This window comes from Camelus bactrianus, chromosome X, assembly GCF_048773025.1.
Source record: "Camelus bactrianus isolate YW-2024 breed Bactrian camel chromosome X, ASM4877302v1, whole genome shotgun sequence".
Lineage (NCBI taxonomy): Eukaryota > Metazoa > Chordata > Mammalia > Artiodactyla > Camelidae > Camelus > Camelus bactrianus.
Genome location: NC_133575.1, coordinates 5,244,810 through 5,262,151, shown reverse-complemented (window position 1 = coordinate 5,262,151; position 17,342 = coordinate 5,244,810). Strand labels below are relative to the sequence as shown.

The 17,342-nt window shown below is 50.5% G+C and overlaps 1 protein-coding gene and 1 long non-coding RNA gene across 11 annotated transcripts in view; one reads left to right on the top strand and one right to left on the bottom strand.

Moving 5' to 3' along the window:
• ANOS1 (anosmin 1) overlaps window positions 1-15,893 on the top strand; it is a 170,331-nt gene extending 154,438 nt beyond the window's left edge. Inside the window, exons 10-14 of the mRNA XM_074359111.1 lie at window positions 5,861-5,955; window positions 8,208-8,379; window positions 9,446-9,666; window positions 10,690-10,834; window positions 12,006-15,893. Coding sequence (XP_074215212.1) covers window positions 5,861-5,955; window positions 8,208-8,379; window positions 9,446-9,666; window positions 10,690-10,834; window positions 12,006-12,064 — 692 coding nt within the window. The 3' untranslated portion in view covers window positions 12,065-15,893. The remainder of the gene's footprint in view (window positions 1-5,860; window positions 5,956-8,207; window positions 8,380-9,445; window positions 9,667-10,689; window positions 10,835-12,005) is intronic.
• Window positions 1-17,342, bottom strand: part of LOC105075977 (uncharacterized) — a 482,457-nt gene that overhangs the window by 31,582 nt on the left and 433,533 nt on the right. The window lies entirely within an intron of this gene.

Genomic DNA, 17,342 nt, shown 5'->3' with positions numbered 1-17,342 from the left:
AGAGGAGCATCCTGGCTGCGTGTGCAGGACCGCCGTGAAAGGCACCGTCACGTCTGGGGCCCACGGTGCTGGGAGCACGTTGCGGGAGGCCAGGAGGGAGCAGGTACGGCCAGTAACGGGTGGTGATGGGGCAGGGGAAGGGAGGTGACTAGATCTGAGGTAGACTCAGCGATGAAATCTGCAGGGCGTGGTGATGGGCTGGGCGTGAAGGGGGCAGGAAGGAGACGCGGGGAGTGGGGTCTGCCCCTGGGCTGGCAGTGCCTGACGGCTGTCAGGGATGCCGGGCAGTTTGTGGTGGGTGCATGTTCTGGGTGGGAGGTGCATGGGGCCAGCGGAGAAGAGTCGGGGTTCACATCATTCACCACGCACTACCAGGCATGCTGGCCACTCCCAAGTGCCCGGAGGTGCTGCTTGCTTACACTGGGAGGTGAAGGCCATGTCCCTGCCTCCCCTGGGACAACGCCATGCACAGCCTACCAGCTGCAAGCAGCTGCCCTTGCGTGGAGCTCCGGCCAGGGCTAGAAGGGGAGAAGTCTGCGTTGGCAGAAGTGACAGGCATGCATTATGGAGGGTCACCTACAGAGTCTAGACGGTGAATGGAAGGCGAGCAGGACCTGGCGTGTTGCAACCCCAGCTCTGGTGGCAGCACAGAGGGGTGACCCAGCACCGGACACACAGGGGGCACCGAGAGGAACTGCAGAGGATGGGGAGACAGGCCAGACACCCACGGGACCACGGGCTCCAAGAAGAGGGAGGGGAGGGATGCCAGATGCGGCTGAGACTTCCTGTGAAGGCTGGGGCCTGTCCTCGGGGGTGGGCGGCCCTGCAGTGATCACGTTTAAAGGAACCAATGCCACTGGAACCACTTCAGTCTCGTATCTTTGCACCAAACGGTGAGGACTGGCTTAAAGGTAACAGATGAAAATGTGGTGGAGTTTTTTTTTAAAAGAAGCTAACTTATGCTACTGGTTTTATTTAATCCTTACTTTTTAATTGAAGTAGAGTTGATATAAATGTGTTAGTTTCAGGTGTACAGCAAAGTGATTCAGTTATACATATGTGTGTGTGTGTGTGTGTGTGTATGTATTTTCAGATTCTTTTCCATTACAGGTTATTACAAGATAGTAAATACAGTTCCCTGTGCTGGACAGCAGGTCCTTGTTGCTTATCTGTTCTGTGTATAGTGGTGTGTATCTGTTCATCCCAAACTCCTACTTTATCCCTCCCACACCCTCTCTCCTTTGGTAACCAGAAGCTTGTTTTCTGTATCTGTGAGTCTATTTCTGTTTTGTAAATAAGTTCATTTGTATCATTTTTTTTTTTTTAAATTTCAGGGGTAAGTGATACCATATGGTTGTCTTTCTCTTTCTGACTGACTTCACTGCGTATAGTAACCTGTGCTGCTGCAAATGGCATTATTTCATTCTTCCTTATGGCCAAGTCATAGTGTGTGCGTCCAAATAAACGGACTTCTTTATCCATTTCTCTGTCCGTGGGCATTGAGGCTGCTTCCAGGGCTTGGCTAGTGTACACAGTGCTGCTGTGAACAGTGGGGTGCAGGCATCTCTTCAAAGTTAGTTCCCCCCAGGTATACGCCCAGGAGTGGCACTGCTGGGTCATACGGTAAGTCTGTTAAGTTTTTTGAGGAACCTCCATACTGCTCGGCACAGTGTCTGCACCAACCTGCACTCCCACCAGAGGGCTCCCTGTCCTCCACACCCTCCCCAGCACTTACTGTTTGTGGGGCGATACCTCACTGGAGTTTGGATTTCCGTTTCCCTAGTAATTAGTGATGTTGAGTGTCTTCTCGTGGGCCTACTGGCCACCTGCACATCTTCTTTGGAGAAATGTCTATTTAGATCTAAACCCATTGGTTCAATTGGGTTGTTTGGGTTTTGATATTGAACTGTTTGAGCTGTTTGCAAATATTTTCTCCCGGTCTGTAGGCTGTCTTTTGGTTTTGTTTATGGTTTCCTTTGCTGTGCAAAAGGTTTTCGGTTTAATTGGGTGAGTATTATGCTACTGATGTTGAAATGAAAGGGGCTACTGTGGATCCTGCCCCTCACGGATTCTCTAGTTGAAGATCTGTCTTCTCACTAAGGTTTGTTTGTAACCCCAGACGAACCGTGGGGGAGCTTCTGTGGTCCTCAGTGGGGATGCCCGTGCAGGGTGGTGACAACGCGGAGTCACCGCACGGCCACAATCCCGCTGGAAGTTGGAGACGCTGCTTTCTTCTTTCAACTCTCATGCTGTGAACGCGTCCCTTTGCATGGTCTGTTTAGTGCCATGGGCTTTTTTGGTCTGTTCTGTTGCCTTTTCTTGCTTTTTGCTGGAGATATTTTCTGGTTAAACTGGCCCTGAGCACAGTCCGGAAGGGCTGCACTGTGCTGTCCAGTGAACGGACGTGGCTACATCCTGTCTGTTCAGGGATGAGTTAGGGGGCTGTGGGCTCTGAGTACACTGTTAAGGAAGCAATAACGTGGTGCACCCAGAAAAAGGGAGAGGAAAGTCGCTGATTTATACACAAGGCTGCCTGTGAGGTCCTGGTGATGAAGCTCTGAAAAGGTGGCAAAGTGGCTAAATGTGTGGTTTCTGAGACGAGGACAGATAAGAAACTCCAGGGCAGGCATTATTGCGAGGCTGAATGCTAAAGAAACTGACAGCCCTGCTCCCCAGGCTCCCCAAAATGTTTTCAGCTTGAGGTTTTTAAGCAAAGAAATATTACAATTATGAATTTATAAGAAACGTGTAAGCTTAAAAAAAAAAACCAAAAACCCAGAAATATACCAAAATAAGATTAGGTATTGGTTGGCTGACAAAAGTTGGGGACCAGAAGCTCCCAGGAATCTATGCCAGCATGTCCCCAAGAAGCAGCAATCCAGAATTTGCTTATTTGGGGTCCACAGGGATTTTATAAACCATAACCTCTGTGAATAATGCTCATTGCAGAGACCTCCACGCGAAGCGCAGGCCAGTGTTTGCTGAAGCTTGGAAGACAGTGGCCTGTGTGCGCATCTGAAAACAGGCTGTGCAGGACCCCTGACAAGGCAGCTTGTTCACCTGCAGCGTGTCCTCAGCTGCCGGTGTTACTGTCATTCGGGTTTGGTGAAGGCAGGAGAGCAAGAGACAACAGTCAGTCATTGGAAAGACAGTCTGTTCCTGACAGTTCCCAAGGGGAGGACCCGTCCCACCGCACGGGCCACGTGGGGAAGCCCAGGGCTGGTCAGGAGGCAGGGGAGCTGTGGTCGGAGCTTTGCTGTGCTTCCTGTGGGGAGGGGCCAGGCAGGCAGGGGACAGTCTTGGGCCTGGCGCGTGGGCTCCAGGGCAGGGGGTTGTCTGTGTGTCTGGCACCTGGCCCTGGGTGGTGAGGGCAGGGGGACAGTGGCCTGGAGTGTGAGGGCCCCCAGAGCAGGTGCTGGAGTGTGGTCTCTGGACCAGCTGGTTTGTGCAGGAAAGATACGCAGGTAAGTGGTTTACTCTAGGGACTGGCTACCCTGAGAGGGCGGCCTGCCGGGGCCAGCGTGGCCTGGGACGTCAGAGCATCACAGACAGACAAGAGAACACAAAGGCATGATTCAATCAAAGGCAAGCTGAAAAGACGGGGAGCACCGGGAGGGCAGAAGCCAAGGGTGTAGTTTTAGGAACCTTGAGTTTGAAAAGAAGTGTGATAAGAAGCTGGGGGCACCTGCCCTTCCAGGGAATAGCCCAGGTGGACACAGAAATAGGGAGCTGTTGGCAGGGGGAGAAGACGAGGGCGTGACCCTGGGCTGGGCGGCCCTGGGAGCCGAGCGGCGGATGGGGCCACAGGGCCATGGCTCCTCTGGGGAGAACCGAATCACGCCATAAAGTAGGTAGCGGCCGCTCAGGTTGCCCAGAGCCGCGGGGCATCAGCTGTACCATCATAGAGTCACAGGAAAGCACACTGGACTCCACCCCCTGACCGCTCTCCACCCGGGAGCGTCAGGCCCGCCCTCACCTGGCTCAGCACCCGCCCCTCCCTGGGGCTAGAACCGTGCTGCCCTAGACGGTGGCCAGTAGCCACTCTTAGTTTACTTTTAAATTGATTTAAATGAATTAAGTTTAAGAACAGAATTTTTCAGGTGCACTAGCGCTATGTCCGTGGCTTGCCAGGCCCACATGACTGGGGGTCGCCACGTACAGAAGATCCGGTCATCACAGGCAGTATGTTGGATGGCCCCGCCCAGGGTGCTCTGCGCTGACCACCCCCACGGCCACCCTCCTTTCAGTCTGTCCTCAAAGGTCAGCTTCTCCGCGAGCCAGGCCGGCCACTTCATTTAAAGCTGTCACCCTCCGTCAGGACGCGTCCTGCTCTCACCTTCTGTGTTTATCCGATCCCCCGTCTATCGTACTCACGCACTTTCTTTATCATTTGTCCCACCCCCTGAGTGTTTCAGGTCGACGGGAACAGCTGCTTCTGGGAGGTTATTTTGCCGCGATGCCTAGAACAGCACCCTTGTTGAAAGAAGGGGTCTGAATGCGCTCATTGACTGACTTACACTTAATGTATCACGTGTACTTCTTTTCCAAAGAAAACAAAAACCCCTTGATGTCTGCTCTATACAAAGTGAAAACCTCAAATCAGGGGGTTCCTCTTTTAACCACCCCTGCTGCCCGCTTGGTATCTGTTTATTTTCTCAGAATGAAAGTTCTTTTTTTCTTGTTCCAAAGTGCTCAGAGCAAGTTCCCACCAGACCTACCCCATTTCATCAAAGCGTTTTCCCCTCTGAAATCCTCCATCAAACGCTTGGCGTGACCGTTCGGGACAAGATGCTAATCACCCAAGGGGTGCTGCCTTTCACGCCCCGGGGACACCCTGGGTGATTAATAGACCCAGGACGGCCCAGACCTCCTTTCCCACACTCGGCTGCCCAGAGGAGAGACAGACAGAAAATACGCCGCTCCAGCAGCAAGTGAACATGGTTAAGGGGTCTGTGTTCTTGCCTGGCTTGGAAAGCAGGTCTCATTTCAGGAGGGATCCCACACGCGGAAACGCAGGGAGGCGCTTGTGTAAGGCGGGGTGGCGGGGGGGGGGGCTGTTGGCCCTGTGTCTTCTGTCTGAGCGGGGGCTTGCTCTCCGCAGGGCTCCAGACGGAGCACAGCGCCATCTTCGTGCTGAGGGCAATGCTTTTGTTCTTGCCTGGATTCAAATGCCTCTCAACCAGCTTTATCAGAAACACGTAGCATCCAGAGACCTGTGAGGACTCTGTCTCGCAGTCCAGGAAGTCAGAGAACGGCCGCTCAGTGTCACCCTTTCTCGGGGGACTGTCTTACCGTGGACGCCGCGGCTAGGCTGTTCTCAACACCTCCCTGGAGTCACTGTGCTATGACTTTACTCACTTTTTTAATCTGGTTCTCTTATTTCAGTGCAGTTTTCCTGTGACAGCACATTACTTTTTCCCTAACTTCATTCTTTGAAATTTCTTTTGAGGTAGTCAGCTTACAATGTCCTGTCAGTTTCTGGTATACAGCATGTTTCAGTCATTCCTTTTCAGATTCTTTTTCATTGTAGGTTAGTTACTACGAGATACTGAATGTAGTTCTCTGTGCTCTACAGTAGGACCTTGTTTATCTGTTTTATATACAGCAGTTTGTATCTGCAAATCCCAAACTCCCAGTTAACCCCTCCTCACTCCCTTCCCTGCCAGCAACCACACCCGACTTCATTTTTAATAATGAACCAGTGATGAGAATTTTGTGAGGCCCGTGTCCTCAGGTCCACGTGTGCATTTTTAGATCACGCACAGGGTTGTTCTTCCTTGTGTTCTCTTGTGTTTTCAGAACATGGGGCTCTGTGGAGTGTCTTGCAGACTGTTCTTTTTGCTTTGTCTTGACAATACAGATCCCGGTGTCAGTCGGTATCACGTGCAGTGGTTTCCAGAAGTCTGCGCCCACAACACATCCGCCGGGCTGGAGGCGTCCTCGGGCACGACCCAGGTGAGGGGTGGCCGTGATGCTGGAGTGTCACGGAGACTCACCGGATCTGGGTGTAAAACTGGACAGAGAGAGGTGCGAACTCCATGTCCAGTGGGTCCGTCGTTCTCACCATGTAGCTGTGGGACAGGTGACTAGGTGACACCAGGAGACAGAGGTCACACGGTCACTCACCCCTTTGTCCCTTCACAGTGCCACAGGGGGACTGCCAGGGCTCAGGGCTCATGCTTCCAGTCTCTGTGTGTTCCAGCTTAATTGCACAAGAGCTCTGAATTACTTTCTGAATTCTGACCTGGCACTAGGCCTAATGTCTCATTTCCTCAGTGAATTTCTGTACAACAGTCACTGAGCGTCTTGCTTTGTTACGTCCCTGACTCCCGCCCGCTCATCCAGGTAGGGAAATATATGGCCTGTCCTGTACACCACACACCGACTTTAAGGTCTATTAAAATCCTTGGGGCCAGTAACTGTCAGGATGACTCAAGACATTATTCCAAGTATTTTGGGGTAATGCAGAAGTCATGGCGCAGAATCAACCAACAAAATGTTTCAGAGGGCGTACCCGCTGTCCGTGACAGCAATGCCTGTGTAATAGATCACACAGTAGAAACTCTAAAGACATGGTCCCCAGGGTACAAAATATTGACGTGTGATATTTAACAAGGCAGTTTACCTTCTGTACATTTTCTAAAGCACCCAGTACAGTGTTTTTAGAATCGTATCTCATCACCTAAGCAGGCAGATAAAACAGATCCCCAGGTTTGCAGAAACACACAGCCTAGTGCTGGGTTTGACTTGTCCCCACTTGTGGTCACCAGACTTAACTCCTTAAATCCTTAAGCTCTTCCCAGACTTTGTGCCCTTTGGTTAAAAAAGATCGAAGGAAAGAAACCCTTTTAAGAAGGGAAACCCCCTTGAAAAGCCGAGCAAGGAATAAGCAGTGGCGGCAGGGCTCAGTAACCATTCTGCGGGCAGACGGCGCGGCCGGGGAACCGTGAGGAAGCTGGCTTATTGTCACCGGGCTGGCCAACCGCGGGCTTATGTTCAGGAGCTCGAAGATGACAATCATCATTTACTGAGTGTACCTAACGTGTCAGGTAGAAATAAGAGTCAGAATCCGCAAAGAGCGCCCAGCTCAGGGCTCGGAACTTGCCTGTTTCCATTTTTAAACGGCGCTTAGACCCACTTAATTCAGGCGATGGCGCGTCCGCGGCGCGAGGGCCCCTGAGATCCCTGCGAGGCGGGTCCTGAGAGGCTCCCTCTGGCTCCCAGTGTATTCCCGTACGAAGTGCTGAAGGAAAGAGGCTGGGGCTGCGTCCGGGTCACTTGGCGCGAGTGCTGCCCGGCCGTGTGTGCCCCCCCCCGTCCCCGCCCCCGCCCCCGCCTCGAGCGCTCAGGGAAGGACGTGGCCCCCCTTCTGTTTTCACTCTGCTCTCACGCTCTCCCCTCACCCACGGTGCTGTCTGGCAGGGACCCCAACCTTCTCCCCAAGGGTCCCAGACACGTTCCGCCTGCAGCTTTCGCACGTGTCCGCGGAGCCCTGGTAACTTACGCCGCAGCGGAGACGCGGAACCCAGCAGGCCCCGAGGGAGAAACCTCGTTACGAGCTTGTTCCGAGTCTAAACGTCGCCTTTCCCTGTTAGTGTAACGTTACATCCTGAGCCTCCTACTCCTCCGAGGTTGAGTCTGGCTTTCGTAATCCTGTTTAATCACTGTTCCGGCGGGAAGCAATCGCCGCGCTCCAAGAAGGGGAGGAAACACACACTGCTGAAGAGCATCTTCATTTTCTTAAGGAAAAGCGTAGACCTGAGCCTGTGTCTCAGAGGAGCCTGAGTTAGCGTTCTTGTTTTTTTCTAATGGCGCACCGAGGATTGAACCCAGGACCCTGTGCATACTAAGCACACACTCTATCACTGAGCTAGACCCTCCCCACCACGTTCGCTTTTTTATATTAGAAAAAGCTAGGTTTGTATTTCCAGTTTTACACCACCGCCCCCGCTGCTGCCAACTCCCGAACACTGGTGTGACGGCTGCTCGGATGTGGCATCACCACGGCCCTGTTCGTCTGGGGAGGCTGTGTCCCACCCCGTGGGAGCGTGTGGCAGCTGTAACTCATCCAGGCAGGGCCACCGCCTCCCCTGCGCTTTCTACAGAAGCCAGGCTGCACAGTCCGTAGCAGGAAAGCCACCTTGTTGGAATACGATTTCCTCCCATGAGAGTTCGTGCCAGCGTATTCTCCCTCTCTCTTGCTCCAGGAAAATTACATGATTCTCCAAGATCTGTCATTTTCCTGCAAATACAAGGTGACCGTCCAACCAGCGCGGCCGAAGGGCCGCTTGAAGGCGGAAACCGCTTTCTTTACGACTCCGCCGTGCTCCGCTCTCAAGGCGAAAAACCACAAGCACGTGAGCTGCCCCGGAGAAGCAGGTCCGTTTCCCCCCAGCCCCCAGGAGGGCGTCTGTGATGCTGGCCACTGACCTTGTTCCCAAACCTCCTTTCACAAGACCCTCAAAACTAAAAGTACCACCCCCTGTTTTTAAACATTTTAAATTGAAGTATAGTTGGTTTACAGTGTTGGGTTAGTTCTTGGTGTACAGCACAGTGACTGAGTTACACGTGTATTTCTTTTCCTATTCTTTCTTATTATAGGTTATTACCTATTATATTACATACTGAGTATAGGTCCCTGTGCTGTACAGTAGGACCTTGTTGTTTGTCTATTTTATATATAGTAGGTAGCATCTGCTAACCCCAAACTCCTAACTTATCCCTCCCCTACCCCTTCCCCTCTGGTAACCAAAAGTTTGTTTTTTATGTACTTACTTACAAAACAAAGGCACCCCCCTTTCTAAGCTGCAGGGCGGTAGCCGAGGTGACAGGTAGTGTTGTGTGAAGGCAGGCATCACTTCATGATTCCAGCAGCACTGGAAAGACGTCCTTCCCTGGCACTACTATCTAGAAATGAAGCCAAATGTGTCTACTGCTTGTGCACATTTCACGTAAATTATGTCATTTTTATCCTTACCAGGGGAGTTATCTTCAGACGTTCCAACATCACCCCATGCCCTACCCTGTCTGGATCTTCCAAAGCTCCTTTCCTACATTGGGACAACTATCTCAAATGCAGTCCCCAGAATCCTAGAAACCTGTGGCACCTTTCATATTGACCCTTCTCACTGCAGTCACCCCTGTGCTGTAAGAAAGGGCCCAGTCCTGCCAGATCGCAAAATTCCTTCTCCTCCTTCCATCTCCAAAGCAGAACTCTGGCCTGGAAGGACTTAGCACAAAGGCGCCGGTCGAGGCTCCTGCTCTACCCCTTACCCTCTCGGTCGCAGAGGGGCCCATCTGACCCCGAGCTCACGACGGAGGATGCATGGCCTCCACCCTAGCCCCCGAGAGTGGCTGCCAGAAATCCGCAGGAGGCCGGTGACACGGCCGTGTCCCATCGCTGTTCGGTCCTAACCCTGGTTTTTCCCTCTTCCTGCTGGTGCAGGTCACGTTCATTCCAGGGGTCCCGCCAAGCCCGAGAACCTGTCTGCCTCCTTCGTGGTCCATGACGTGAACATCACAGGGCACTTCTCCTGGACAATGGCCAAGGCCCACCTCCTCCAGCCCAGGACTGGCTTCCAAGTGACGTGGGCCGAGGTCACGACTGAGAGCAGACAGAACAGCCTCCCCAACAGCATCATCTCGCAGTCCCAGATCCTGCCTTCGGTGGGTGCCCTGGCCCCTCAGGGGTCCCGCCACTGGGACCGTCCTCGGGGTTCCTCAGGGTCAGAGGCGGCTGTTTCTGTCACGGGAGCGAGGGCCACGTGACTGAGTGTCCGGTGTACCCTGTCTTCCGACTGTGGTTTTGCGAGTATTAACAAGTGTTACAAACCATCGTCTAGGTCAGTTCTCATTATCACAGCCAGCTCGTCAACAGACTCATCCTGTCTCTGTGGTCTGCAAGTGATTTAACCGTTTTCTTCCATCTTTGTTAACCCCGTGTCCCTCAGGTCCACGTGGACGTGTCCTGTTTGAAGCGTTATATTGGGGGAAAACAGCTCAAAGAAGCTTGTTCTTTCTCTTCCTTTCCCCTTCAAACTGGGCCAAAGCCCATAATGAGTTGGCCTGTCTTCCAGGCCACTTAATTCCTTGGCTTGGGGGGGAAAAAAAAACAAACACGTGTGGGCTTTTACCCTCTCTAAAAATGCCCTTAGAATGTGCAACTCCTGCTCCAAAAAGGAAAAAATTCCATGGAATTAGAAAGTAATTATTCTATGTATGGGTATTAGGTTTTATTCAATTTTGAGAAAAATGTGTTGGCCTAAAAATAAACATTTTCAGCTAGGAGCATTGACAGATATTGTATTTTAAGGAACGCAGTTGGCTCGTTCACTGAGATTTGGATGATCAACAATTCACATCACAAGATGTGCAGAGGAAAACTTGAAACCCTGGGAAAGTCTTACGCTGAGGAATAAAAAATGCAGTCTGCAGGGTGAGCCCTGAGAACCGGCCTCTTGGCACGCTTTAACTCTGCCCAGGGCCTTTGCTGCCGGGCGCTGGGTGCTGACACAGCCGGGCAGGATCCTGGCCCACGGGACACACATTCCCCCAATTATGCAGCGGCGGAAAAAGCAACCCGTCCTGCGCTGACGGGACAGAGGGAGAGGGTCACGGAACAAGAGGCCCTTGTGTGTGGGGTTTTCCAAAGGTCCCTGATGAGGGTCTCCCCTTCTGCCCCGCCCCCAGGATCATTACGTCCTGACAGTCCCCAACCTGAGGCCGGCCACCCTCTACCGCCTGGAGGTGCAGGTGCTGACCGCGGGCGGGGAGGGACCCGCCACCATCAAGACCTTCCGCACCCCGGACCTCCCGCCTCCAGCGGCTGCGCACCGTGAGTACCGCCCTGACGGCCCCTGGCCCCACCCCGGCCCGCCCCGGCCCCGCCCCCACTCTGGCTCCACCCCGCCCTCGCTGTAGCCCCGCCCCTGCTCTGGCTCCACCCTCACCCCGCTCTAGCCCCGCCCCCTGCACCTGGACATTCCTGGTGAAAAGCCAGAATAGATACGTCAGTGCAGGTTCCTACGAAGAGAGCACTCTCTGTGTCTGAGCTCCTCTCTCCCACGTGGGCCTACTTCCGGGAGGTTATTACACCTCCCTGGGAGCCTGAGTTGTTCCTGGTGCCCTGCCCTCTCCTCCCTCTACTTCCTTTCCACACTTCCGTTTTTTCCCACATAATGCATTCTCTTCCTTGTCTTTTAATCATAAATACAGATGGGGGCAGAAAAACCTACACTCTCATAGTAATCTTCATTTTTCTTTTAAATTAGGATTTTCAAATAGGACAATATAGGAAGTCATATTTTTGCTAAGGAGCTTATGTTCTTTCTACAGGTATCTGAGTAGTCATCTAAATTAAGACTCTGACCCAAATCACTCTACTTGACTTACTGCTAAATCAACTAGATTACAAAGAGCTGTCACCTATTCTTTTCAAAACAGTGAGCCTCTTGTTGGTTTTCAAATTATGTACTTTGCTAATTTTTTCCCCAGCTTAAAACTTTAAAAAAAGCCATGGCAAAGGGCTGTGTGTTAATAAAATTGAGACGTCACCCTAGTTTTACTTCTGTTGATGGCTCACATTTGCCCCCGTGGCTTTTTACACTTACAATTTAAGGACACATAAAACCACGGAGGGAGAGATTCGTGGCCCCTTGTTTGTAAGGGCTGGCTGAATGCTGTCCCGATGTTCCCCCACTGAAATTCTGGGTAATAGAAGTATATGCTAATTTTTAAACTTTCTGAGGAACTACAGAGGGTTTTGGTTTGCTTACGTAACTGTAAACTTAAAGGAGCTTGCCGCCTTTCTCTTGTGGTTTTATGATTTGGGGGAGGGAACAGACGAGACGGGGAGGGGAAGAGGAGAGGCGGAAGGAAGGAACGCGCGCAAGTTCAGAGTCAGCACGGGAAGGACCGGACGGACGTGGACGCAGGCGGCGAGCCCGTGTCTGATGCCTCCTGCTGTTTGCTCAGCATTGTGACACCGCTGTCCCGTCACTTTCTAGGGCCCCACCTTAAGCACCGTCATCCCCAGCATTACAGGCCTTCTCCAGGAAGATACTGAGCTGCTCCACGGGGAGTCTGAACCGCGCGGACCTGCACGCTAGCGGGACGTCCAGGACTAGCCCGCCTCCCGGCGGGAGCGGGAGGTGCTTCCAGGGGCCTCATGCTCCCGTCTACCCGCGGTGCCCCCTCCTTCCGCCGGCCCTGGACGCACCTGGAAACCAGCGACGGACACCCAGCGAGCCCCCGGGGGTGGGGAGACCAGGCCTAATCCTGCCTCCCAGTGTGGCCTGGCCAACCCCAGTGCAGCCCTGCAGGTCTGACACGTCCCTGACCTGGGAGCCGCGGCTTCTCAAAACACTCCTGCGCAGCGCACAGTTTCCGCACGTCCGAGGTATACGCGTGTGAAGCAGAAAGGTACCAGCGAACGTTCTGAAGTTAAGTCACTGATTTGACTGGAAAACCCCACTAAGCTTAGACAGTTTTAGGGCCGACTTATTCAGATATTTCTTAAGATGCTTTTTATCACGTGTGATTTTTTTTTAACGGAAAATTTGTGACCTGTCATGTACCAATTAATTAGAACTTAACGAGCACCCGCTTCAAGCACCAAAGCTCCATTTTGTACGAAGGCAAGTAAGAGTTCTGAAAACGAGGATGAGCAGAACACATCCACAACAGGAGGGCGTCAGTCAGTGCTTTATGCTGCTACCCAGGCTCTGCCTTGGAGAAATTAAAATGCTTTTCTGGGGATACATTTAAATATTTCATCCTACAGTACGAGAGATTTCCCTGATACATTATTTATTTTTCCCTTAGTGTGGAAATCAGCTGCTGGTGTACTTTGTCACTTTCATGGATCGAAAACTTGACAAAACCTCTTGCTTGAAAGGAAAGAATCTCAACTATGGCATATTTTCTGATCTTTACTGAGACCTGCTTTTTCTCAAAGCAAGCTATTGGTTTGGTAGAAATTAAAATCTCCGTGCAGTAAAGAAAGGCAGAGGGGCCTTGATGGGTACAGAAGGACAGCTACTTACCTTTGATTAACCTTTCTTTACTCTTTGAAATCTATTATATCTTATTTGAAAAATGTTCCCAGGCTCTAAACCTTCCCTTTATAGCATAAACTCTAGTCAAAACATGTTGTCAATATATAACATTGCAAGATACACTGGGGCAGCCCTAAACCCAGAAATGTTTAGTTTAATACAGTTTTTTCCTCCAGGAAATACCCATATATACATTTTGAAATAGGTGTATGTGTATGTGAGTCTGTATATGCACGTGTGTGTACATGCATATATGTACCTGTAAACATACACACAAACTCACACACACATATGCCTGAAGTAGAAATCACTTAAGGAACTGTTTTCACAGCTCACCAAGCTGGATAAAGATACGGTTCTTCTAAAGATCATGAGGACAATCTATTTTCCCCACCGATATTGGTTCTATGAGGAAAGAACAACTTATCAGAATCAAACAGTTTAATGGGAAGGCTCCCTCGTGTCATGCTCTACACAGGTCAAGTCAAACAAGGACATTTTCAGGATCGGTTTCCTTGGGTTTTCACGGCGGGACTTGGTGCCGGTCATTTTGTCGGGGCTCCTTAGAGCCAGCAGGTGCCCTGACCACTCCTGGCAGGTGGAAGAGGAGACAGAAGTTTGCTGTGTGAGGCTTCACGCTCTGTCTAAAAGCAGAGGCCACAGAAGACGCAGAGCACCTATTTCTATTGCTACATTCAGGATGCCTACCATTCAGGAACACAGCCTTCCTACCGTGGTCAGGGAAACCCCCTGGTTCCACAAGTTACATATTTTGAGTGGAGAGAACAGGAAATGCGGCCTTCATTTGAAACACCCCTGAGCTTGAGCAAACAGATCTTCTCTGAAACTACCATTTATTCCACTGCCACTGCCAGCACCTGAATTTCAAATTCTTAAAATTTCAAAAATGGAGACTTCAAATTATTGGCCATGAGTGTCTCTTCTACCTTAATTTGCCCTGAACAAATCCAGGTATTTGTGCCAGCAAATCTTTGTACTGTTGTATAGTTTAAAATGCAGGCATATATGCACAGATACAAAATATGATTAAATTATTAAGTAAGTTTACTTTTATAACATTTAACGATGTTTCTTTTTAATAGACATTGAGTGAATATATTTTTAGTTCAGATAAAGGTTCTAAAGCTTACACCTTCCTTGAAAAATCTAAAGCAGCTCTTATGAGCATTTAATTTTTCTATAATGTTCAGTAATTTAAATTTCATTAGTCTTATTGGAAGAAAAATGCTATAAATTAGGCAATAAAAAATGGTTCTTTTGTAAATTTCAGTCATCTTCAATAATATGCAAATGAGCAAAGACAGAATGACAACCTTCTGAATTTTTCAAATGTGACTGCCCTAATAAAAAGCTGAAAGTCTGTTTTTTATTTAAAACATAGTTTTAGTGGCTGATTCTCTGATATGTTTTACTGAAATTAGATGCATTTCTCTCATAAAAAAAATACAAAGTGATAGTAGTTACTCTCTAAAAAACTGAGCTCATGAGAAATATGCAGTCACCCAACACAGGGGCTCACTCAGTTTACATCGCGGCTTCGTGTTCTGTTTTTTGAGAGCATCCGTCCTCAGCGGTGGGCTGATCTGCGCTGCCCTGTGTTCTAAGTGGACTCTGTGGGGCCATAAACAAATGCGTGTCCCTTCACAGCAGCCGCTGGTTTAGTATGACATATTAAAGACAGTAAGGTTGATGACAGGTAATGTTTTAAATGCTTGTTAAACAAAATTCAAAGTTTAAAAATACCTCTCTGCCCCAGAAACCTGAAAGAACCTATAACCCACCACAGAGCCGGCTTTCTGCCCTCGGCACTGCTGAGATCTGGGGCTGCGTGGTCCTCTGTGGTGGGACATCCTGGGCACTGCAGGATGGTGATGCCAGGAGTGCCCCCCCCCCCAGGTGTAACCAGCACCAGGTCCCAGACATCGCCCACCATCCGGGGGATGAGGGTGCCCCTGGTGGCGAGTCGCTGCATCCAGGGTAATCGTTACTGAAGGATGAGAATCTGCCCTGGGTGGGGAACCGAGTAAACCGCAGGAGAAGCGACAGCTGGGAGGTTATCACACGTGACTTAAAGCCCTACGTGTACCTTTTATCTCCACTGAAAAAGCTGACGAGAAGGCTGAGCTTGGGGCTCGTGTCTGCCTCACAAGGACGCACGGGAGTTCTGTCCTACGGCTGCATCCCCGTCACCTGTGGTAACAGCGCGTTCACTTAGTGCCCTTCCTACGGCGGCGGCGGTGTGTGCCGTGGAGGCAAGTGTCCTCATTCCTGGGACTGCAAATCTCTCTAAATCTTGTTATGCGAACGTTCACATTGTCACCAGAACACAGAGGCTAAGTACCTGTTGCATGTACTTTAAAATTCACTTAAAATACAAATAAACGCGTAAAGAAGGCGACTCTGCTCTGTGGTTTTGCATGGACTCACCGTGTTCTGAATGTTTTACCAAGTTACACAGCTCACAGAGTAATGACCACAGGTCTGTACGCAGAGCTGTCATTACTTCTTGTTTACTTAATTATATTGTAGTGTGCAGATGACTGAACGGCTCCCTTCTCATCCAGACGGCTTATAGACACGTCCTTTAGAGTGGTCGCTTAAAGTCAATATTTATTTATGTATGTAATAAAAAAAGATTGATTTCTGTGTGTGTGTCTGTCATGTTTAGAGAGAAGTAATCTTGTAAAAAAGTTTGTAAAAAACAAAAAAGTATTGTAAATAGACACTTATCTATTGTAAGTAGATATTCCGTGACTTACTGTCTTCATGTTAGAGTTTGTACATACTGATTCCCTAATAAAGGATCTTTAAACCTGCCCAGGGGACTAGATTCCTTTTCTGCCTGAAAAAAAACATACACACCCATTTTTTTTTCCATCTAAAAAGGAAAATTAACAGTTCCCTGTGATCTCAGGGAGACTTAACAAGCTCACTCCCCCTGTCTGTCTGAATGGAAGCTGAGGGCAGCTCAGCACCAGTCAGAACTTCCTCCTGACGGAATTATTTATGGTTCGACAGTCAACGCTTCAGAATTCTTTCATCGCATTTAAAACCACTACTGATGGTTTTGGTGGCATCTGCTACCAACAGTCTGATTTTAAATCACCATCCCCCCCAGAATAGATCCGTAAAATGGAAGGTATGGGTCGGGCTAGTAAGCTTTCGCCCACATTCCTGTGTTTTCAGGCCATTGGAGGCTCCTGTGTCCAAGAGGAGGTGGGAGAGGTTACTGTGTCCCCCGGGCTGACACACGGTGCACCCAGGGCATCTCCTTGGGTGAATCAGAAGAATGCTGGCCCGTGAACATGAGGGGTAAAGTGTTACCTAGAAAACCTGGCTTATTTCTGCATAAATTCGCCTATTTATTTACGTATACATCTATTCATTAGAAATGCCCTTAGGTTCTGCCGTGGGCCTGGTCCCGTCCTGTGGGCGGGACCCTGACTAGGAATGGCGGGAGAGCCCTGGCTTTGTCTGCGGGGTAAATGATCCCTCTGATTTTCAAATGAAGAGTAAGCAGAGGTGACGACGACGACGTAGGGGGAGCCCTCCTGGTCCTGCCCTGGCTTTGACCCTTACCCTCCTGAGCACGGCTACCGAGGCCGCCCTGCTGCCTGAGCCCCGTCACCACAGAGGCGTCAGCCTGAATGACCCCCGCCCCGGACGCTCCCATGTCCCCGGCTGCTCCCCACAACTGCACGGCCTGCGGCCCACCTGCGGGCCCTCCACCCTCCAGTCTTGCACCTTCTCCTGCAAAGAGCAGGGCAACGGTGGGTCCCCCGCCAGAGGTCAGGCTGGAGGGCTACAAGAAAAACTCGACTTCCGCCACATGCTTTCCCCTCGGGCTACACTGTAAGGTCCAGGGGGCTGCTGGGCAGGTGGGATGCCACAGCAGAGACTCAGACCCAATGAGTATTTTTAACATTGTTTCTCTTGGGGACATGTTTTCACACAGATGTGTCCTGAGAACATGACTTTGCTCTAATTGGAGGACATTTCTATACACCAGCCACTGAAGGGAACTGTCACATGCAGAGACGGAGCTGTGACTGACAGAATTTTAAAAAGAGAAAGGATAGGGGCCCTCTTGTGCCATGAACATGGACGGTGCCTGTCCTTTCTCTGCCTCTGACCCCCAGTGCAAAGACTTTCCCTCTCCACGGATACTGTGAGGGTTGTAAATAGCTATGCAGAGGTGCTGCGAAATTCCAAAGAGAGAGAGAGAGTGTGTGTGTGTGTGTCTAAAAATGTCAGATAACTGGGGGG